The 23,625-nt window shown below is 44.4% G+C and overlaps 1 protein-coding gene across 2 annotated transcripts in view; it reads left to right on the top strand.

Annotated features, from left to right (window-relative positions):
- LOC122380856 (lachesin-like) overlaps positions 1–23,625 on the top strand; it is a 152,080-nt gene that overhangs the window by 7,459 nt on the left and 120,996 nt on the right. Inside the window, exons 1-2 of one of the 2 annotated variants that reach the window (XM_043364374.1) lie at positions 11,667–11,720; positions 14,419–14,573. In XM_043364374.1, coding sequence (XP_043220309.1) covers positions 14,432–14,573 — 142 coding nt within the window. In that variant the 5' untranslated portion in view covers positions 11,667–11,720; positions 14,419–14,431. Of the gene's footprint in view, positions 1–11,666; positions 11,721–14,418; positions 14,574–23,625 lie in introns of those variants that run through there. The other variant, XM_043364373.1, reaches the window with a different exon arrangement.

Here is a 23,625-nt window from a genome sequence, read left to right as displayed (position 1 = left end):
TTCAGTTGCTGGAGCTTTAACGTGAGATCAGTGTCTTCCGGCACCACTACAAAGACATCATCGACGTACCGGTACCAAATGGTCTCAGTTCCCATGACATGTTTGAAGTGATCCTTCTCTAGCATTTCCAGGTAGAGGCAGGCCGCAACTGGACTGAGGGGCGATCCCATTGCTAGGCCGCTCACTTGCGCATACTCTTTGTCATCATAAGAGAAAGCCTGGAACCTGAGGCAAAGCTCCACCAACTTTAAGAAGTCAGGCTTGGGAAGTGGAAAATCGTCTGTAGGAAGGTCTTTGATAGCAGTTTTGATGGCTTGAAGCGCGCCTTCTACCGGCACGTTCGTGAACAATGCCTTCACATCAAAGCTGGTTAACGTCTTGCCACTGATATCAAGGTTGCTCAAACGGTTCAATAGATCTCCTGAATTCTTCAAGTGGCTATCAGTAATGGAACCTAACAGCTTGGTTAGTGGTCTCGCCAGAACCTTAGCGAGGCGGTGGGGCGCACTACCAATACCCGAGGTAATCGGCCTCATTTGAACCCCTTCTTTGTGTATTTTGGGTAGCCCCCGCATTTTTTGTGCCTTCGGGTCTTGCTCCAATAGGTGTTGCCAATTGGGTTCCAATGAGGCCGATTACCTCGGGTATTGGTAGTGCGCCCCACCGCCTCGCTAAGGTTCTGGCGAGACCACTAACCAAGCTGTTAGGTTCCATTACTGATAGCCACTTGAAGAATTCAGGAGATCTATTGAACCGTTTGAGCAACCTTGATATCAGTGGCAAGACGTTAGCCAGCTTTGATGTGAAGGCATTGTTCACGAACGTGCCGGTAGAAGGCGCGCTTCAAGCCATCAAAACTGCTATCAAAGACCTTCCTACAGACGATTTTCCACTTCCCAAGCCTGACTTCTTAAAGTTGGTGGAGCTTTGCCTCAGGTTCCAGGCTTTCTCTTATGATGACAAAGAGTATGCGCAAGTGAGCGGCCTAGCAATGGGATCGCCCCTCAGTCCAGTTGCGGCCTGCCTCTACCTGGAAATGCTAGAGAAGGATCACTTCAAACATGTCATGGGAATTGAGACCATTTGGTACCGGTACGTCGATGATGTCTTTGTAGTGGTGCCGGAAGACACTGATCTCACGTTAAAGCTCCAGCAACTGAACGAAGTTAAAAGAAACATCCAATTCACACTTGAAGTTGAGAATGATGGCATGCTGCCATTCCTGGACATTCTCATGATCAAGAGTGGGAAAAACCTGAAATACAAAGTCTACAGAAAGAGCTCAAACCGTGAAGATTATATACACCACCTCTCGGCACACGGTGAAAGGGTGAAATCCGGGGTGGTGATTGGCTTTTTCTTACGCGCGTATCGGATTTGCAGTCCCGATTACATCGATGACGAGATCGATCACATATTCGATTCATTTAAAAAACTTCAATATCCAAAGGCGTTCTTAATCAAATGCCTACGAAGAGCAAAACTAATACGAAGAAGGTCATCTGGGTCACTGAACAATAGAAAAAGAGAACACCATAGAACGATAGTAGTACCAGGCAGCAAAAATACAGACATCATATCTAAGGCCTCAAGACAGGCAGGCGTCATACTTCTGGAAAGGACCGGTCTTAAGACTAAAGATATAATCAAGAAAAGAACGGCGGACGAAAGTTTGGACAGCGTCGTCTACAGAGTTCCGTGCGGACTGCGGGGGGTGTTCCAAATCTTATATAGGCGAAACATATCGAGGAATGAAGAAGAGAATAGACGAACATAAAAGAGACGTTCGAAACCACAAAGATACAAGCTCTTTCGTTATTCATATAGAGGAACAAAACCATTTACCGAAGTGGAAAGACGCAAGAATTCTATGGAGCGGAAAAGGGAAAAATCGACGAAAACTGATCGAAGCTGCGGTGATTGAATGTTTGCCAAACATCAACTCAAAAAGAGGAGATTACTCATTGGCACCAATTTTGGGTAGAATTTTATGGAGGGAACAAAAAGTTTTGCCACGTGAATAGGTCATAATGTTTGAAATATCAATCTCATCCAGGGGGGGTCGAAGTCTAGTTCATACTAGACTGGCAACCCCACGGCTGACGTCACGATCCCCAGCGTGACGTCACAGCCCCAGGGCATTGACCCCTTGAAGCTTGCAATATTTGATGGTGCTTACAGACAAACTGAACAAAGCTTGTAGGTACGTAACAAAAGAGTCATGCTTCTACGCTCGATAATGTGTTTATTGTGTTTTTAGTGCAGATAAAACAGACAAAAATTGTTCAAAGGCAGAAACAGCGAGGTGTACGCCAGTCGCCACGCATCGATCTCATCGCATATGGTGCCCCAAGAGGCGCAGCATTGCACCCGTGACCCCTCTCCTAAGGTCATTTCAGGTCAAGAATGGTCTCCAGCAGTTTTTTGTCGATAGGCGTTATCACAAGTGTATTCGCGGCCATTGGGGTGACGCAAGAAAAGAAGAAAACAACTGGCCCCAAGAACTTTAAATTATCAGTTAGCATGCACCTTTTCCTTGATATGTAAAGAATTTACCATTAATTGTTAGAGAAAATTGCATTTAAAATCTCCCATTTATGCTTTTTTTTCGTCGTTTGCACAGTACGTTCTTTTACTAAGCTAGAAACACTAATTAGAAATAGTTCCGGCATCATCAAGAACAATAGGGAAGGCTTGAAGTGAATACAATAATCTAAACGGTTTTGTAATCCATGTGAAGACACTTCTAAAATGGCCTGTAGAAATATAAAGGCAATAGTTCAACTTTTCACAAGACGGATGGCTATCAACTTATTCAACGTGCGACAACTCAGCCGGTATTTCGTCGCCTACACCCAAGCTTTCCCTAGTGACCGATAGAGGCGCTGCTATCGATGTCCGCCCGTGCCGCCTAACGTTTTACCGTAACCTTTGACAGAGATATGATTCTTGATTAAACAGTAACAAAAATACATTAGATGTGTTCAGCCCAACGATACAGATCGACTTGCATTACGGCATTTTCCGGTCAGGACATGACCTGGAAATAAGGTAAAATTGTCGAAATGATTTTTTGTGGTCAATTCAAAGTTTATTTGACGCGTATTGACGAGAGGAGCACGTTTATCTGCATTTTGCCGGCGTAAAGTCTCATGGAAATCCGTTGAATAAAGTTAAGGTCTGCGGAGTCGGAGTCGGAGTCCATCGGCGTCGACAGTTTTGCCCAGATTCAGAGTCTTAATCGACATGTCATTGCTCAAATTCGTGGTCTTTGTCTGTTTGCGGAAAAATATTACGTTCGGTGACCTTTCCAAGACCGATGTTTGAGCTGAGTTCCTGTTCATCTTCCTGTTTTGGACGAGCTTTTGAGTGTGAAAAGCAAAAGGGGGTGGCTGCACCCGAAACTGCTTTTATTCACAGACATGTTATTTATAACCACAGTTCTGACCGGGGTCGGAGTCGGAGTCGATTTTGGAAACCAGAGCCGGAGTCAGTCGGAGTCACCGAAAATCAATCGACTCCGCAGACCTGGCAGGGTTGCGGAGTCGAAGTCGGAAATAGATTCGGCTGGAGTCGATAGGTAATGTATGCCCGCAGTCGGAGTCGAAGTTGGACTTTGGAAGCCGGAGTCGGAGTCGGAGTCAGAGTCACCGAAAATCCATCGACTGCGCAGCCCTGGACTTATAACGGTACCGAAATGAGCTGCTGTTGGAACATGTTAAGTGTGTTCACACGATTTTCAGGCACCAGAATCTGCGTCTTAGATCATGAAATGGTCATTTCATGGCTTCTGGTTTCTAGTCAACATCTGGTAGCCAGCGGTTCCTTAACCCTCGCATGTGTGCGGCGTTTGCCAGCTTCTAATGTGTAAGGGGTGGGGGGGGGGGGGGGTCGGTTGGACCCCCCCTTGCCGTTTGGCCCCTGATCGAGCTAAAGCTTCGCGGAAAAAACGAGCGTGATGCCCGTGACGAGAGGAAGCCGATGATACCCAATTTTAAGGTCCTAGGTCATTGGTTGACCTTCCAGGTCAGGTCAATGACCCGGAGTCGGGAAAATCGGGACCTATTAGAAAGTCGTAAAGTGTGGCTGCTAAGGGGTTTTTCGGGGTGCTGATCACGAATATCGTGTTAGTTTTGATCGGAGATGATGTCTTTAAGCATTTAGACCAGCATCGGGTCAGGTCAGGTCAGGTCAACCGGTAGGGGTCGTGATGGGTATTCGTAATACGTGTCAACCGCTTCTGCAGCTTCGTAACATGTTACGAATGCACCAACACTACTTCGTAAATGTTCAAATGGTTGCTAAATTCGAATTCAGCTCCAAAAACTAGCCTAGAAACATGTAAAACTCGAAAAAGTGAACCGAGGTCACCCGAGGTCACCAAAGGTCAATGACCTGACCTGACCTTCAGGTGACCTTGACACCCACCCTAATGCATAGGAGCAACATCAAATCACATGTTTGAACGTTTGAAACCACGAAAAGCTTGCAAACGCACGGCAAATGCGAGCCGACATACGCGGAATCGCGATTCCGGCCAAACATGGTCTCGGAAAAGAGGTCACAGGTCAAAGGTCATTTGGGTCAGGGTCATGAAATTTTCAGGCTAGGTGTAAAATTGATCAATGTGAGGGTACTGAAAATTTCGTCGTGATCGGCCGCTTTTTACGCGAGTTATTGGCGAAAAACCATGGGGGGGGGGTCCATCCGACCCCCCCCCCCCTACACATGCGAGGGTTAAAGTTCCCAGGCATTCTCTGGCTCTCTGGCGCCTCAGGTCTCTTGATTTCTCAACCTGTCGGCTGTCTCAACCGTTCACGGTTTTCTGAAAGCTTCTGAGTGGCGGCTCCTCCACCAGCTATAAGCTGGTTGTTTCGTGGTTCTTGACTTATAGCTAAACTTCTGATTCTCAGACAATTTATGATCGATCACACTTAGATCACAAGGATGCTTCTACCGGGATAAAAACAGATATCTCTGTGTAGCATTCACTTTACCACCAGGGACTGGCGACTTGCATTCTGTATAACATAATAAGTCTTTATTCTTATTTCTTTACGCGCTGAAATTAACCACCAGTGTCTGGAACCATGATATGATAAAGTAAAAATATTATGCCAAAGCCAGATAAATTAGATGAGCCCCGAAATACAGGAAAATATCCAAAGAGCTTGTTTTACCCTATTTCATAACAACAAAAACTATCTGCAAATACGAGATAGCGTCCTTAGCAACCGCCCATAGCAACGTGTTTGTCTGAACCACGCATCTGGAAAATTAAGTAGATACTGGATAAGTCGACTAGAGTTTGGTCAAAACTACACTGAATTTGATTTCGAAATGGCTTTTTGTGAATCAAATGTAAAGCGACTTATTATTTCCTTTCAAATTTTCATACTATTAGAAAACATGCTTGTTTGCTCTATATTTGTAAAGAAACAACTGCAAGGACGAAATATCACGACAAATTCTAGTACCTTGTTGGTAGGAAACTTCGTCCAACCTTATGTTTTAGGGCCTTGATCTCATCGCTCGCGTTCACCCACATTGAATAATCGAAACGCGTTTACATTGAATACAGATAAGAATTTGATATTGTTTTTCATTAAAGTAAACATTTGTCAAAATGAACAATACACAGTTTATCAAGGTGTTCATGGATATGCTTATTTTCAAAGAACAGTAGACTACTGATACATGTGGTATCATGTGTTTGAACAGCTGATGTTATCTTTCTGTCATGTGCATTGATAGTAAATAACTAGGTATGTGCATGCTTGGGCCCTGGCAAGATGAATAAAAGCATTCATATTTCGTAATGATGAATAATGTTGTTCTCTTCATGACTCATGATATGTTATGGAAGTGTAATGGAGTCTGAATGAAGTCAAACCATAGCTCATTTTGAAATGCATTTCCTGCGGGCTGGAAGCTGCACACACCACATGTAAAACTGAAATTTATTCATTGGTTTTGGCATAAAAATAACAAAGATTATGACAATCAATTTTTGGAGCCTGGAAGGAGTGTTCAGTTTTAGATGAAATGCATTTCCTGCTGGCTGGATGCTGCACACACCACATGTAAAACTGAAATTCATTCATTGGTTTTGGCATAAAAATAACAAAGATTATGACAATCAACTTTTGGAGCCTGGAAGAAGTGTTCAGTGTTAGAATTCACTAGTGCTGATAATGGTCTTCCAGAGTCTCAATTCCGATTCTGGTTGCAATGCACAAACTCCGATCCACCCTGACACATTCTCACAGACAACTTTCAGCTCTCACAGATGTATTGAAAAACTGCACCATTTTCAATGCATGACAGGTAAGTAGGCACTATCATTGATTTAAGCAGGACTTTCGACAGCACACATTAGACCACACTGAAAAAACTTACACCTAGAGAGTTATTTTTGGAGTTTTTCCACTCCAGTTTGGCGAATAATCACGCACCAATGGCATATAATGATTATGTTTCGTAGCGTATTCTTACTCTCTGCATTGCATTAAGGGCGTTTTTGAAAGTTATTCTTAAACCTGGCACTATAATAATCTCTTTTGTGTTTTAGCAAGTGCTAATTTAATTTTATCTTCTAATTTTATCACGTGTCCTTTTTATTCTTTCGGGTTATAAATTTATATCAGTCTCAAAGAGGCATGGGGTAATTTTAGCTTATTTCACAGTGATAAACAAGGTCATTGGAATATATTTGTGCTGAACTCCCATTAAATGGTAATAAAATTGACAGCTAGAGTACTTTTATCAAAACTGCATAAAAATAAACCGCTGTGGAGTAATTAGGGTAATTTTTATACTCCATTACGGCTGATAAATTGACGCGACAGAATAAAACTATTCTCATGTAGGTGTAAAAATTACTTCCTTCGTGATAAAACTATCATGTCCGGACAATAATTTTATAACCATGGAGTAATATTATGTGGTAGCATTACTAACATTATTCTTCGGGAGTATTCGGGAGCGTATTTCAAGCAATACTGTATCACTTTCTTGATAATCCTATTCCGTTATGACATAACTAATCTAAAAGTGATTAATTTATTCGTCCAGCACAGTATTATTCCAAGAATAATATTTTCGGAATGTCTCTGCAGTTCGCGACCATTCGCGACCGCCATTGTGCTCAAGTCGTCAGAACCAAGGCCTTCTGTCAGAGAACCGAGCAAGTGTCCCAGTCCTCGAAGGTAAGCTGAAATTACTGTATACTTTGTGTTTTGTTAGTATGACTTTACAGTAATCCGTAGTATGACCATACAATCCAAGAAATGCGTTGACGTAGATTTGCGGACGAAGATTTCCGCGATGATGAAATTCTGGAAGACAAATTGTCACCCATGGCCGCTACGTATTGGGTCCTCCGAGCTTCCTCCTGTGTCACGTTGATGTTTCCTGTCTTGTGGTCGATGTTACCCATAGTCGTCCAGTGCCCATTGCCTATCGTATTAAAACGGTCATATCTGGACATCTACTTTTTGTTGTTTCTATCCTCCCAATATCACGATAGAAGAAAACACGTTTAATGAACGTATTTATATCTTGTTCAGTGTTCACTGCCTGATAAAACTGTCCATGAAATTAAAAAAAAACGGTTCTTTTCTTTCTCAAAGGTGACTCTGCGGAAGAACAGCTTCCGACAGAAACTTCGGAACAGATTCAAGAACTGTCGAAAGCCACTGAGCAACGCCGTCATCGACACGGAAAGACGAGCCAGGGGCATCGTTGTGAAAAAGCGTGCGGCAGCTGAAGAGGGGATGCCGGGGATGTTTCCCAAAACGAAGAAGTCGAAGCTAGACATCTGCACCGAAACCGCCAAGTTCAGTGCCAAGCTAAAGCACGCCGATGTCACTCACAAGACATCTGTTCTCAAAGAATCCTTCGAGGCTCGGCGGATATGCCTCACGAGCAACCGGAAGACTGGCGAGGAGATGAAGGAGATATTCCCGGATATGTACAGCGAAGCTGCCGTAAGTGTTGCTTTATTCGGTATTTAAAAGTCTTGTCTAATGTTATGTGTGATTGAACTCGAGGTTCCTTTACTAACAGGGTAGTTCAGTAGGAAAATTTGACCGCCACGGTGACGTCACAGTGGCTATGCGTAAGCGTGGTGTAGTTAAAATGTCACATTTGACATCTGTGCCTTTTAAGGGTGGATTATCGAGAAACGGGGCTTCAAACATTCATGTAAACGTGTTTTTTTTATAAACTTCCCAATTATAAGCTCGCCAGTTGACCCAGATGATCACCATGTTCCTATGTATTATGAATGCGTGGGAACTTTTTTCCCGCCAGCGCGGCAGCGTGATGTAACGGTAAAGGAATTTTGAAACTCGTTAACGGGGTATGGTTGAACTGAACTAAACTATATAATTAGTGGCACCATTTTATATCCGCGCTATCAGGGAACAAAATTGGATAGGAAAACAGCTGAAAAATTTGTATAATTTTTAACCCACTCCCTCTGGTTTTTCTACCGCCTGCTGGGAAGTCACCCCCCCCCCCCTCTCCCATCTAACTTGGCGGGTCCTAAGCAACGTAACCGTAACGAAACGCTTAAGGCGGAGTTGGGAATCTTGTCACAAACCATGACGAAAGCATTCCAGTCATTTATATCAGGTAAAAGATCACCAGAGGTTGACACTTGACGTGGCGCGCTTTCAAACTTTTTGTGAGCTGGAGTAACTTACCTGACCTGACCTTCCACAATGATATAATGTTCACTTGATGTTGCTTGATGTTAATTCCATTCATTAATGTGATTTTGCGATGTTTCCAGGTGTGGACTGACTTGGGAATGATCATGGGGCTCCGGGCTCGAGGAGGACGTGAAGGAGCATGTCCTGCACAAAATCAGACATACCGCGAAGAAGTACGCCCAGACGATGATAAACGTGGAGCCGGCCGACAAAGACGGTGAGTTTTGAACGGGCACAAGCACACCTTTTCGGATGAGGTGTTCCGCTAGCAACACATCGTGCCGGGGGGGGGGATACTCTTCTTCTATGTAACTGGGCTCGAGCCGATCATCGTAGACAATATATTCCTGGCCAGGGCTGGAATAATGTTTAGATCTGACTGATTTTTTTTAGCGAATGTAAAGTTAGGCCCGAGGTATTTTCGATAAATACGAGGTCAGGCCAAAACATTAGCCAAGACCAAGTGTAGGAAGGTATTTCCCACGCATGCTTCTTCCTGCACGATGGAGAAATGACGTTTCACATATCCCAATGGCGTAATACATTAATAGCAGAGGGCAGGACAACTGTTTATTTTCTTGATGATTTTTTTTTGGCTTAAAGGAAGACTGCCACCTTTTTTACACAAAACGGTTTTCACTAGACCTAACCCACCTATGACCTACCCTGAAGTCTGTTTCCCGAAATTCGGCCTAGTTTTCAAGATATCCGCAATTGGACTTCAGATTAAAGCCATCACAAATGTGTGGAATATGGGAATGTAACATTACCATGTTAGCATCCCATCTCCCACACTTTTTGTGATGGCATCAATGTGAAGTTCGAATGCGGATATCTCAAAAATTAGGACGAATTTCGGGAAACGGACTTCAGGGTAGGTCATAGGTGGGTCAGGTCTACTGAAAACCGTTTTAAACCGAAAACCGTAAAAAGGTGGCACTTTAACGACGGGTGGGACAACATGTTGTACCTCACCTTTGGACAGCCAATCGTCGTTGGTTTTGCTATTAGTCAAAAAGTGTTGTTTAACTCTAGTGATATTGAAAAGTCATGGTTGTCTCCATTCAGGTTGTCTCCATTCATGGTTGTCTTCATTGTCTCCAAATATACCACAGTTACATGCAGTTTGATACCTACTTGCACTCCATACTTAACCATGACAGCGGAACATCGGGTACTAATTTCTTATTTCACTGAAATATTTTAACGACGTATAATTATTTTGTAATTATGCACGTTTAGTTGTAAGAGTGTATCGTACTACGCAAACGTACTACGCATCGTACTACGATTTTGAGAGTGAAAAGAAATCAGGAAGAAGCGAAGAATCGTCTCCAGATACTGTAGATGGCATAGCCAGCTACTGTACGAACGCGGTTCCTTGTTTCTCTCCTAGGTTTTCTTTACGTTTATTTGTACGATATGCATTGATGCCAACTGACTGCAATATTCTTTTTCACGGCAGACGACGAGCTGCTAGCTCTACTTGCCTATGGTTGTGGAACAACCATTGGCACCTTGGCGGATCCGAGAAACGGGGTTCGTCAGGCAGGTGAGGAACTATCGGTGGACGGTGTGGTGGTCTGCCAACTGCCGGCCACCAGGTTGGAGACCGTGGCCCTAATGACGGCCGCCCACGCTGTCTTCTACACAAAGTTCACGGGGCCCTGCAGGGCCCTGTTCGAGATTCTTTACCGGAGTGTGGGATTCGATGTAAACATATCTGGCTTATCACAGAAGGTGTGGGAGGTTACCCAGGTAGTGTAGAACCAGCATCGGAGATGCCCACTTCGAATGACTGGCGACCTGTGGCTCACCTGTGGTTCAAGTGACTCGTGACTTGTGGCTCACCTGTGGCTCAAGTGACTCGCAACGTGTGGCTCACACTACTGGAGCCTCTGTATAATGACTAATTCAGCTGCGGCGGTCTCAGTACGCCAATGAGTCTCAGTACGTCTTTCATAGCCCAGATCACGCTTGTTTTATATGCCATCCGTGGCGGTGGTTCTGTGCGCAGATGTTATTCGTTAGCCTCAGTGTTAACCATACACGCTCGTTTTATCTGCCATCCGTGGCGGTGGTTCTGTGCGCAGATGTTATTCGTTAGCCTCAGTGTTAACCATACACGCTCGTTTTATCTGCCAATGCCATCCGTGGCGGTGGTTCTGTGCGCAGATGTTATTCGTTAGCCTCAGTGTTAACCATACACGCTCGTTTTATCTGCCATCCGTGGCGGTGGTTCTGTGCGCAGATGTTATTCGTTAGCCTCAGTGTTAACCATAACGCCCTTGTGAGTTGTGACCTTGAACGTCCTTCCAGTGATTTCGCATTGCGGCCGGCAGAGACGAAGTTTTGCCTCCCAGTTGAGACGCCGCTTCTCAACTAGGAAGCAAAATTACGTCCCTGTCGGCCGCAATGCGCCATCACTGGAAGTGCGTCCAAACTAAGATGTACCTGCTGATGCTCAGGTACCATTCGTTAATCAATTGTTGGTGTTTCAATACATTATTTAAATGCATTCCTTATTTTACACTTGGTCATAATATGATCACATCACCCCTCATTATCAGGGGTGGTACTTTTACACCGGGGCTTGATTTTACCGGGGAGTTACTCCGGGGTAAAATTATCGAAAAAAGGAGTGCTTTTTGGCATGGCAATATTATTCCCCGAATGGGAGTAATTTTAGTGTTAAGTTAATAAAATTATCATCTGGTGTAATTTTATCCAAAGATAGCATACTTTTATCCTCCGTCATAAAATTACTCCCTAGCACGAATAATATAAGCGTTCGGATACTAAATATATTCTATATGCTAGTTTTATTCCCCAAAACTCCCCGTTTTAGGCGCTTATGCCAGGTCATAAAATTATTCGATTGCAGGAGTGCTTTTTGGCATTCTAAAATTAGAAAATGGGGAGTAAGTTTTTTTCAGTGCAGGAAATACAAGCTAGCCCCTTCATATTGATATTCAATTAGGTACATCTCACAAACATCAGAAGGTAGGTCACTATGTTCTTGCTTTAATCATAGAATATTGACAGTTAATATTGATATTGAATAATAATATTACACTTCCATTTTAGATGTTTTAATAACTAAATATAGAAATAAGTTATCATTATGAGTATGGGCACAACATCAAACTTGGTGCCCAAAGCACCCCACTCAGCATGCAAGTCAAACTTTGATTTCCGATTAATCTGACAAAACACATGGCTGCAAATATTAATAACATTTTATACTGAAGATTAACCAGTTACACATACTGCATTATTATGTGAACATAACAGAACATGGTAAATCCAGCAGGAAGTTTGCATTCTGATTCAATCAAACACTGTCTACAATGATCCCCACCAATAAACTCAGTTGGTATTCTTTCATTGGCAATATTATTTATATAGATGCACTTCCAGACCTATCTATTTCAATTTATATTTGGGACAACAACCTCTTGCTACTTTCACTTCAGTATCTCAGATTCTTCAGATCACTTCAGTGATCTTTGAATATTTTCATCTCGTCACATTTTCAATCAATCTTCTGAGCGTGTGTCAATAGCAAAAGTTATCTTTTCAAAATTATGAGATGTCTCTTCCTGCCGAAAACAAAAATAAATAACAAACGCACACCTGTCGGCAGCCACAGCCAGCCCAAACAATAACAAAGACCGAAGATACCAACGCGCATATACAATTTGATTTAGTAGCCTTGCGATAATTCAGTTTGTATAAAGCGCGCAAGCACTGTCTCATAATTGTCCCTACCAGCCGCTAGACGCACTCCTGTTGACTTGTTAGGCAGTTGTTTCTTGAGATCATGGAAGGTCATAACATTTCAATTCTAGAAGGTACAGCGGGTGCTGATCAGATCTACTACACAATTGTCATTGACCCTTTGAAAGTCTTAAGTCACCCAATGGCCAAGGAAGTTAACCGTCACCCGTATTGGTGTTTTGCCAGCCGCTAATTTATGGGGGGAGAAATTCGCTGGACCCCTGGGGGTCCAACGAATGTTGGAGGCTAGGGTCCGACCGGCCCCTCCCCGTTTACGTTAGCTGTTATGAAAACGCCAATAGAGGGGCGACGGTTAGCGTTCGATCTTTGAACCCTGAGACCAAACAGGCGTGATGTCTGTCCCATCAAGGGAGACATTAATTCTAAGATAAGGCTTTCTCAGAGGCAGTGGCGGATCCAGGGTAGGGCAAATAGGGCAATTGCCCTCCACAAAGGACATCATTTTTAACATTACGTCTATGACAGTGCATGAAAAGAAACAATAAATTGTGATGGTTTGCCCCTCCCAAAACTCTGGGTTGGATCCGCCTATGCTCAGGGGCCCCCATTACCCCCGCCGAGGGGTTCCATTACCCCCAAAGGGGGCATGCCCCACCATTTGCCGACCCCTGGACCAGAGCGACTTAATGAAAAGATGTGTTAGTGGCTCGCGAATGAGTTAATAAGACTTTCGGCAGGTAGACCGTAGACGGTCCGATCCACAAAGCTTTGTTTGCGTCCATATTGTTTAAAAATTTCGAGCACTTCAACAAGACTGATATTTATATCTTGCAGTGTAGGTGATTCTATAGTCATGAAATTACGAATTTGTGCAGCCTGCGTGTTGTTTATGTCTAATCATGTTTGTGCAGGGAAAGAGTATTCAGCAGTGTGTGCGGCCTTGCCAATATGGCCGATGACTGTTGTCCTGTCATTTTGTGCCAGAGCTGGTACATACCTACCTACGAGTATATTATGAATTTGATAACGTCCAGTTATACGTTTTAAATTTGATGATATTTGTAACGGTCGTGTTTGTGTTGCTAGATGTATTGCCTTTTATTGTGTCTTTAGACTTTAAGTTGTCTGTTGAAGTTTGTCACTAGGTTACGTTGGCTTCTCCAATGTACTCACAATTGTTTGTCAGTCTTCAGTCTCCTTACGACGGTAGTCGGTAACCCGCGCCGTGCTGGAAGAGGGGGGAGGGGCTAGACCCTTTCAGGTTTTATCGCAAATATCTCAAAAACGGCGGCGCACAGCGGTTTTTGCAACCCTTATCATAATCTTTTCTGCACATGTTGAGAAAATTCCAGGCCTGGGTCGTTCGAGGTCTGGTCACCAGGTCGTTTCAAGTGACCTCACCTCTGAAAAAGTTTCAATGCTCGCCATAGCTGCACCGACTAAACGATCGCCTTGAAACTTTTAGCGATTGGATAAGGTAAACATATGTATACAATGTTTATTTCAGAATTTCGGTGTTTTTCGGACTCTTTCGACCCATACTTTACCGAGATACTGTCACGCCATTTACATAAATATCTCTCACGCGCCAAGTGCAGGTGCCCCCCCCCCCATCGGTTCACATCGGTTCGGCGAATGATCCCCATCATTTTTAATGAATGGTGTGTATTATGCGGCGGTGAAAAATGGATGTCGCAGGTAAACTGACTTTCCAGTTACGAGCGCTTACTTTTAGGGCCGTTGTGGTCATGGCCAGCTTTTCTATGTCTAGTCCAGATATTCACAGACCTATGGGAGGGGTCGAAAACACCAAATCCTGATCGATTTGACGTGGAATGTGCCATATTTATTAACATCGATGACCCGAGGAACCTGGATAGTGCGTACATTAAATGAGACGGGGTTCTTCATACCCCTCCCTGGCTGGTCGCGGGTTAACGTGTTTTGCCGGCTGTTGCAGTGTGAGCGGCACCATGCTGATGACCTGCGTGCTGGTGGCGGTGAGCCGGCTGCCCGCGCTGGCGGCCAGCTCCCTGCCCGTATCGGTGGACGGCAGGCCGGCGGTTAGTGAACCGCTGCCCGCTCTGATGGACAGGGCCGCCATCCAGCCACAGGGTGAGTACAGAGCCCACCCGGATCCGGGTCTATTTCACATAGAAAAGTCAGTCAACGAGTGTCACTTTGCAAAAGTGCCACCACTTTTGGGAACGTTGGCGCAGGTGTGTACGAGTGAGGGTGACCATATGAACCCATCTGTAGGGTCGCCCTTTCCAGTGTCACTTGGCAGCAAAGGGCCTCCACATCAAGTGGGACCTGGGCTTATAATGTACAACATACAGTCACTCTCCCACCGACTCCGATGATGGGCCGCTCAGGGAAAGGAATGTGCCACTCCACAGATAACAGTAGTACTGGATTGGAAACAGAATATTGGCAGTTGCAGTAAGAGGCCGAATGTTTTTATGCGACGGCGCCAAAATGGGATTCTCGCGTGCTGCTGGGTGGATAATTTGTGTGTTGTGTATTGCAAGAAATCGTCATTTTTGTGTTTTGTCGTTTACATTTAAAATCGAAGCTACCAATGTTACTTTCATGTTTCATTTGCTTAAAAATTAAAGTATTTTACTTTTAATTTGATCATTTAGCGGGCAAAATGCGTGGTGTTTTCTTTTGAAAACAAATTGTGGTGCAAAGCCTTACATACGTATAGATCAGTGGTCGGCAGGTCATTCGGGGTTGTGCCCCCTTTTTAGGCGCCAGGCAGGGCCATTACCCCCACCTACCAGACCCCATTGCTGACACAACCAAGTTTACTGAAATTCCATACCTTTCTGGAACTCTTTGGATATTTCTGCATTTCCGATGCATCAAATTTAAAACATGACACTTCCTCCACAAAGCATTTAATATATCCCATTAAACCCTCGCACATATAGGGGCGGCGGGTGGTTTTTCGTTAAAAGCTCACGTAAAAGCCGTTGGATCACGACCAGATTGTACCCTCGAGCCAATCATTTTTTTTCTTTACCTGCCCGGGAAAACCTGAGGGCCAGTTTTACCAACAGAAAAATAGCCGCCTGCCGGAGTTTTTGCCTAAAAACCGCTTCACATACGGAGCGTAAGCGCGATGAGCATGTAAGTGGATAGGGTTTTACCGTTTACGCTCCGTATGTGAAGCGGTCTTTAGGCGAAAAATTCCGGTAGGCGGCTATTTTTCTGTCGGTAAAACTGGCCTCTGGACCCATAATGATCATTGGCTTATGAGCTTTTTCTGGAGATCATCTTGAGCCATAAAATCTCACTTAAAGAAGTTATACCGGGTCCCGATTTTCTCGACATTTGACCTGAATGAGACGAAATGACCAAGGACCTTAAAGGGACTATCCCAGCTTTAACATGGGGTTTGAGTTGAGATAGCCAAGTTTGCGGCGAGGTTCAGAAACCATTATCTATCTAGGTTGCAACCCCCGCGGCCTCTTGGTGTTGAAGAAATTCGTTCCCTTCATTTGAAAATGGGCCTTGTACAAGGCCCTATCTTCAATATGGAGCGACCGTTAGTGTGACGTCACCTCGATTAGTCATTCTGATTTAAATGGGTTTGTTCGTTGAAAAATCGCTTAAAACTTGGTCTGAACTTTGTTGTGGTGCCTACAGAGTAAAAAGAATCAGCTTGATGACAGTAATGTGGCCTGGGGAAGGAGGTAATTTTGGGCTGTGACGTCACATATTTGAAAGTTTGTGTTTGGAATATGGGAAGCATAAGATGTTTAATGAAAAATAAATGCCAGAACCGTGTTCCTGGTCATCCAATCTATAAAGTCGGGCACAATTTAACTGGTTTAACAACATTTTAGAAGGTGGGATAGTCCCTTTAAAAATGGGCAGCAGCGGTTTCCTATAGTCACGGGTAATACGCTCGTTTTTTATGCACAGCTGAAGCTCCATCTCAGAGTCCGAGAGGCCGCGGGGGTCCGATCGACTCCTCCCCCTTACGTTAGCGGCTGAGGAAACGCCAACAGACGGGCGACGGTTAAAAATTGCAGGTGCTTTTGTACAACTGTACGGAGCCGTGGTGAGATGGTGAGGCGAGCAGCTACGTGAAAATTGGTATCTAATCAATGTGTGCTTTGCCTTTGACCTGGGCTAATCTTGGGATGCAACAGTCACGATGGTTTCATCAAAACTCTAAAAAGATAGGTTTTCTCAGAATCCCTCATTACCCCACCGAAAGGGCTCCATTACCCCCAAAGGGGGCATGCCCCACCATTTGCCGACCCCTGGACTATAGATACATCAACAATGGAGGAGGGAAATGAGCGGTAAAAACTGCCGTTCTGGCTACAACCCAACGAACCAAGAGGAACAAAAGATTAAAACAGAGATGTCTCACATGCCACCTATTCGCTTTTCTCACCGAAACATCTCTACGGGCTCAGTGGGTTGCCGCCATGGGTCACCGTGACGGGGCTGAGTGGGATCAGGACTATTCCGCTGTGTGTGAGCTGCATTTCAGAAAGGAAGATTTCGAAGATGATCGGTCATTTCGCATCGGCATGCAGAGACAGCGCCGTCGGCTCAAGAGCAGCACAGTCCTGTCAGTATTGACTAGCGTGGATTACGCGATGCCCCCTGTGCACGAGCGGCCAGCGAAACTAGCCATGGTATCGGCACGCCACTCACACCAGAAGCAGGTTATGAAGGGCCAGACCGATGCGTTCTTCACGAATGACAATATCAGCTATCAGGTGACAACTACAACTGGTCGAGTGTCCGACAGTTCCTGGAGAATGAGGCGGTACTCCGAAGTCGAACTACTGGTACTACCAGGCCCATGTCACTCCACTTTTGATGACATCATAAGGGGGCCTCAGGACAATAATGGCGCGGTGCGCCACAATCGCTTCAAAGCTACTTGCCAACAGTTGCCATTTTTGAAAACATTATTTTGAAATAAAGTTTCCAAGTAATTAAAATATTGTAATAAAGTTTTTGAATAAATCGATATCATATCTAGAAACTTACTGAAAAATGATTTATTCATAGTAAAAATATAAGCTCGATGCGTTTTTACGTTGCTTTCCTGCAACTGCAGAGGATTTTTAAATCGTCTATATCTTCAAAACCGGCCATCTCTTAGCATATTGCTGCTCTTTTTTATCGCTTGAAAATTAGCTGGACTTTTTAATGACATCAACGGTTGAGCGATATGTGTAGAGTGTCACCAACAATCTTCAAATGAAGTTAGTCATTTTTACGTTGTAAAGGAATGGAGTACCCCTTGCGAGCATCAGGGGTGACGTCACTCAGGATCTGTCTCTGATTGGTCGGCGGGGGAGTGACTGTACCTTCTATAGATGGCCTTGGGTACTACTGGTATCTGTGGCAGTGCTAATGTCGGCGAGTGCATCTGTATGAATCTTGGGCGAAAAGACCTCGGACGGACGAGATGATCACCAGTAGCGGTGTTTGGAGGGCATAGAGGTGGTTGGCGCTGCCGACGCGCATCAGACGACACTCGCCCTTGGTATCCGCATTCAGCAAGGCCATGCCGACAGAGCATTCTGCTGCTAAGTCCTGTCCTGAAGTAGCTGCGGACTGAGCTAATTGTTCTTAATGTGATAAGATGTGTAGGTCAATGCTTTATTAATTCCTTGAGAGCTGAAACAAAAACATTCCGAAAATTTAGCAAAATAAAGAAAATATACCAGTAATTCAAAGCACATCTTTGTTCGTAACCACTTGAACCTCGATACCCACTAACTTCCATCATTTTTCGTTATTCACTAGATGGCCTCAGTTGTAGGCTTCAGTTGTAGGCTTCAGTGTATGACTCCCTCTATCGTTTTAAGTAGGGGAGAGTGGGGCAAAGCGGCCACCCTAACGCTTCTCACGATGTCAATGCTTGATTTTTAAACTTGGAAAGATTCTTTCTATACCAATGTAATCCCTATTAAGTTGCCTTTTATTTCAACTGCGTTTTATTTCCAAAGGCGTTCACATATGAAAGATATTGACAAAACTTTAAACCTATGCATATTGGCCACTTTGCCCCATACCCTGGGGCAAAGCGGCCACCGGCGTCTTCTCAAGTCCCGATATGAGAAACAAAATAGTTGCCTGGTGTACGACTAGGGTATTTGATGGTGACAAGGTTAAGCGAGGATGGATGTTTACTTTATCATCTTCCACCTGTATGTATACAAAGAAAGGACTTTCATGAAAATAAACATTTAATTGCATTATTTGGTAACTCATGCAACTGAAAAGTGGCCAAGATGAATGCATGACGACACATTTGAATATAAATAATGTTTTTTTTTATCCAGATGGAAGCAACTTATGGCCAATTGGGGGTGGCCACTTTGCCCCGGCCACTTTGCCCCGCGCATACCGTCCGAGACAAAAACATTCCAGCTTAGCTATTAGTGGGGTAAAACACATTAAAATTGGTAGAATACATGTACGATAACCATGCAATGCATGGACAAGAACGCTTATAAAAATTCCAAACGGTTATGGAATAACATAACATTTACAAATTGTAAACATAGTTGGTAACCTGGCAAGAAATGCTTTTCCGTGTTTCACAGAACAATGGTGATGGGCCTGAAACCCCGATCTGGCTCATTCGAACGGCCGTGAAGAGAAGTATAATTGCAAACCATAAATTGGAACAGACGCCAGCTATGAAGGACTAAAACGATGGGTGGCCGCTTTGCCCCGGGTGGCCGCTTTGCCCCACTCTCCCCTACGAAATATCGAGGTCAAACAGCTGTTGGGAGGGACGGGCGGTGCCACCCGGCGCTCCATTGGGTGCGCCCTGTTTGGAAAGTCGCCGAACGGGGTCAGCGCTTCCCCCGGCATTGAACGTCGCGGCGCCGGATATCCCATCAGACAATTAACCTGGCAGCGCTGCTAATGACGGATGGCCGCCGCTAATGCGGCCCAGGAAGTGCATTATGTGAGCCATCGGCGGCGCGGCGACGACACGGCCCGGCCGCCGTCACAAAGGCGCGGCGCCGCGGACACTCTGTGACCGGACACGATCGCGCGGCCCGGCACTGCAGTTCAAGCTCCCGTCCTGATCATGAATACGACTTAGAAGTAATAGTTAAGAAATGTGTTTATGTATGCCTTATCGTATCAAGTCATTTTTGTTGAGAAAATAAATGAAATACAAGGGTCATAGGTCGGTACGCAAATAATCATTTAGCCCGCGCCCCGCTGGAGCTCCTCAATTCAAGGCCATCTATAGAAGGTACAGTCACTCCCCCGCCGACCAATCAGAGACAGATCCTGAGTGACGTCACCCCTGATGCTCGCAAGGGGTACTCCATTCCTTTCAACGTAAAAATAACTAATTTCATTTGAAGATTATTGATGGCACTCTACATATACCGCTCAGCCGTTGATGTCAACGGAAAGCCCAACTAATTTTCCAGCGACAAAAAAGAGCAGCAATATGCTAAGAAATGGCCGGTTTTGAAGATATAGGTTTACGATTTAAAAACCCTCTGCAGCAGCAGGAAAGCAACGTAAAAACGCATCGAGCTTATATTTTTACTATGGATAATTCATTTTTCAGTAAGTTTTTAGATATGGTATAGATTTGAATTACAACTTTATTACAATATTTTCATTACTTGAAACTTTATTTCAAAATAATATTTTCAAAAATGGCAGCTGTTGGCCAGTAGCTTGGGAGCGATTGTGGCGCACCGCGCCATTAACTGTCCTGAGGCCCCCTTATGATGTCATCAAAAGTGGAGTGACATGGGCCTGCCTCAATTTCCAAACTCGGCTCCTGGGCCTCGTAGCAAAATGCGGTAGGCGGCGTTCGAAAGAGGGTTAAAATCATAACTATATTACTTATATGATGATGGAACACCGTCCTGAATGTAATTAACCAGGCAGGCGGTGGGCCTCCCGGCCAAGGCCATCTATAGAAGGTACAGTCACTCCCCCGCCGACCAATCAGAGACAGATCCTGAGTGACGTCACCCCTGATGCTCGAAAGGGGTACTCCATTCCTTTACAACGTAAAAATGACTAACTTCATTTGAAGATTGTTGGTGACACTCTACACATATCGCTCAACCATTGATGTCATTGGAAAGTCCAACTATTTTTCTAGCGATAAAAAAGAGCAGCAATATCCTAAGAAATGGCCGGTTTTGAAGATATAGATGATTTAAAAACCCTCTGCAGTTGCAGGAAAGCAACGTAAAAACGCATCGAGCTTATATTTTTACTATGAATAAATCATTTTTCAGTAAGTTTTAAGATATGGTATCGATTTATCCAACAACTTTATTACAATATTTTTATTACTTGGAACTTTAGTTCAAAATAATATTTTCAAAAATGGCAACTGTTGGCAAGTAGCTTTGAAGCGATTGTGGCGTGGCGCGCCATTATTGTCCTGAGGCCCCCATATGATGTCATCAAAAGTGGAGTGACATGGGCCTGCTCCCGGCCTCCTTCCGCGCGGTGGGGGGGGGGGGGGCATTTTTTGCCTCCCCCGTATCTCCGAAACTACTGGACGGATCCGGAAAATTCAAACGGCGTTAGATAGCCCTGTCAAATTTGTCGAAGGAATCAAAATTTCATTGACCTCGGGGTCACCGATGACATCACAGGTCAGGTCAAAGATAAAATGTTTCACCGTTCACGGGGCTTCTAGGGAAAGCGCTATAACACCGAGTAAAACGCATTTTGTCGAAAATCAGCGATAGGGCGTCAGTTGTCCAGTACATATGTTGCTATTAGAGGTCACTGGTGAGGTCACCAAAGGTCACCAAGGGTCACCACATGAACCCAACTTTACTAAGGTTGTGCGATGCATGTTTTATGGCCAGTTTTCATTTCCAACTCAATGGTGTTGGTTATAAGACCATCAGGTACGGTTTAGGTCACTTTCTGGTGGAGGTCAGGTCAAGGTCAGGTCAAAAAAGGTCAAATTTCAAATTTGATATTTTTGCATAAAATGGGCATTGATTCGATGCAGCTCGTCACGGGGAGTCTAATGGTGGTCTTTGTTTTGCGCTACGAGGTCTAGAATTGCTAAAAAAAAATTGAGTTTGAAAATTTGACGTCATCAATTTTGAAGTTTTTTTTTCGCTATAACTTGGTCAAAAAAAGAGGTATCGATCTAAAATTTGGTATGTAGATAGAAGGCGGTAGGGACCATCACATATCTTCCGTTTTTTTAATAAAAAAAAAACTTTTTGGATTTTTCGGCTATTATATTCAAAAAATCTATTTTTTGATTTTTTGGGGTCAAAATCCAAAAAATTCAAAAATCCGAGATGAGCCCTCTACATTCTACATCTTTTGTGTCTGAAACATTTTTCTGTATCTCTAAAGCTGTAGACCTGCCAGCTCTTCTCGCGAAACCTTTTTTTGGGTCGAAAATGGCAGAAATGACGTCACTCTGACGTCATTAGCGTCCAACCTATCATAGCATTTGGAAAATTTTGGTCACAATGTGCAATAGCTATTCACGGGAGGGTACTGAAAGTTTGGTGACGATCGGCGCAGCGGTTCTCGAGATATATCGAAAAAACTAAAGGGGGGGGGGGGGGCAAAAAAATGCCCGCCACCGCCTGCACAAACCCAATCAAAGAAGCCTGGCGAACGTCGCTCGTGCGAGATTTGCGCTACCCAGGCTGTCAACGGTCAGCGATACCGGATGACCCTGGCAAATTTTTGGAGTGTCCTGAAAACCACAATGAGGAGAGATCCAGGAGCATAGGCGGCGGAACGATTTGAGACAAGGAGGGGGGGGGGGGGGGGCACCAGCTCAAGGAGCCAAACCTAGGGTACCCCCAAATCCTGTTTTCTCATCGGATTTAGGCCACGTATTTGTCGTCACAGCCCTGACACGATGATTTTTTAATTTTTTTTTTACTAAACAAAAATGGCAGTTCACCCCCGTATGTGTGGCTAACTAAGTAACCCTCGCCGGCACAGGGGGAGAGGGTGATGCAACCCCGCTAAGTTTTTCGCGAATAAATCGCGTAAAAAGCGGCCGATCGCGACGAAACTTTCAGTACCCTCGTATTGATCAATTTTACACCTACCCTGAAAATGTCATGACTCATGACCCTGACCCAAATGACCTTTGACCTGTGACCTCTTTTCCGAGACCATGTTTGGCCGGAATCGCGATTCGGCGTATGTCGGCTCGCATTAGCCGCGCGTTTGCAAGCTTTTGGTGGTTTCAAACGTTCAAACATGTGATTTGATGTTGCTCCCATACATTAGGGTGGGTGGGGCATTCCACGTCAAATCAAACACCGAAATCCGTCATCCCCTTCGATTTTTCTGAAAAGTTGTAGGCAGACTGGGCATGGTTCAAAACTGAGTTACGTATAATATTTTCGAAATTTGATAAAGTATCGCTGAGATATAGGTCATCGAATATAGCCAAAAATGCCACACATCAATTTTTTAAATGTCTATAACTCTGGTTCTTTTTCTGGTATTAAAATGATATTAACAGGGTCTTGTAGGCAATTGATAAGGCTTTGATTTTTAATTATAAAATAAAATTGAAGTGACCTTGAAATGCATTTGACCTTGAATTAAAACAGAAAAATTTAAATAGCAAAAAACACGTCACCTTCGATTCGGGTAATTTTTACACATTATGTCCGTCACAATGTTCCTAACCATCTGTGAAAAAATTGGAGTGAGCCATTCATAACTCTCGCGGCAAACGCCGTTTTCATGCATCAACATCACGCAACCGCGCGTGACCTTGAAAGACAGAGTCAAGACATGCTTGCTTGTGTACACTTTATGAAACCAGTATAGCGCCTTTTGGGGCGACTAACGGAGCGAGCGAGGGGGTGAGTCTTGCACGTGCAAAATTTCGAGGGGGTACCTCCAACTGACTTGTGCACGGCACCCTACTGACCGGTTTCTAGCGATGTGCCAAATTTGAGCACAATCGGCCCAGCCGTTCTCGAGATCTGGGAGCGGCACACTGCACGTGCGCACGTGCAAAATGGGTCCCAACTGACTTGTGCACGGCACCCTACTAACTGGTCCCTAACCGTGTACCAAATTTGAGCGCCATCGGTCCAGCCGTTCTCGAGATCTGGAAACGACCCCTGCACGTGCGCACGTGCAGCAGCACCCCAACTCTGGCACATGGATATGC

This window comes from Amphibalanus amphitrite, unplaced genomic scaffold (assembly GCF_019059575.1).
Source record: "Amphibalanus amphitrite isolate SeventyFive unplaced genomic scaffold, NRLGWU_Aamphi_draft 000108F_arrow, whole genome shotgun sequence".
In the NCBI taxonomy this organism is placed as follows: Eukaryota; Metazoa; Arthropoda; class Thecostraca; order Balanomorpha; family Balanidae; genus Amphibalanus; species Amphibalanus amphitrite.
This window is presented reverse-complemented; position numbering and strand designations above follow the sequence as displayed.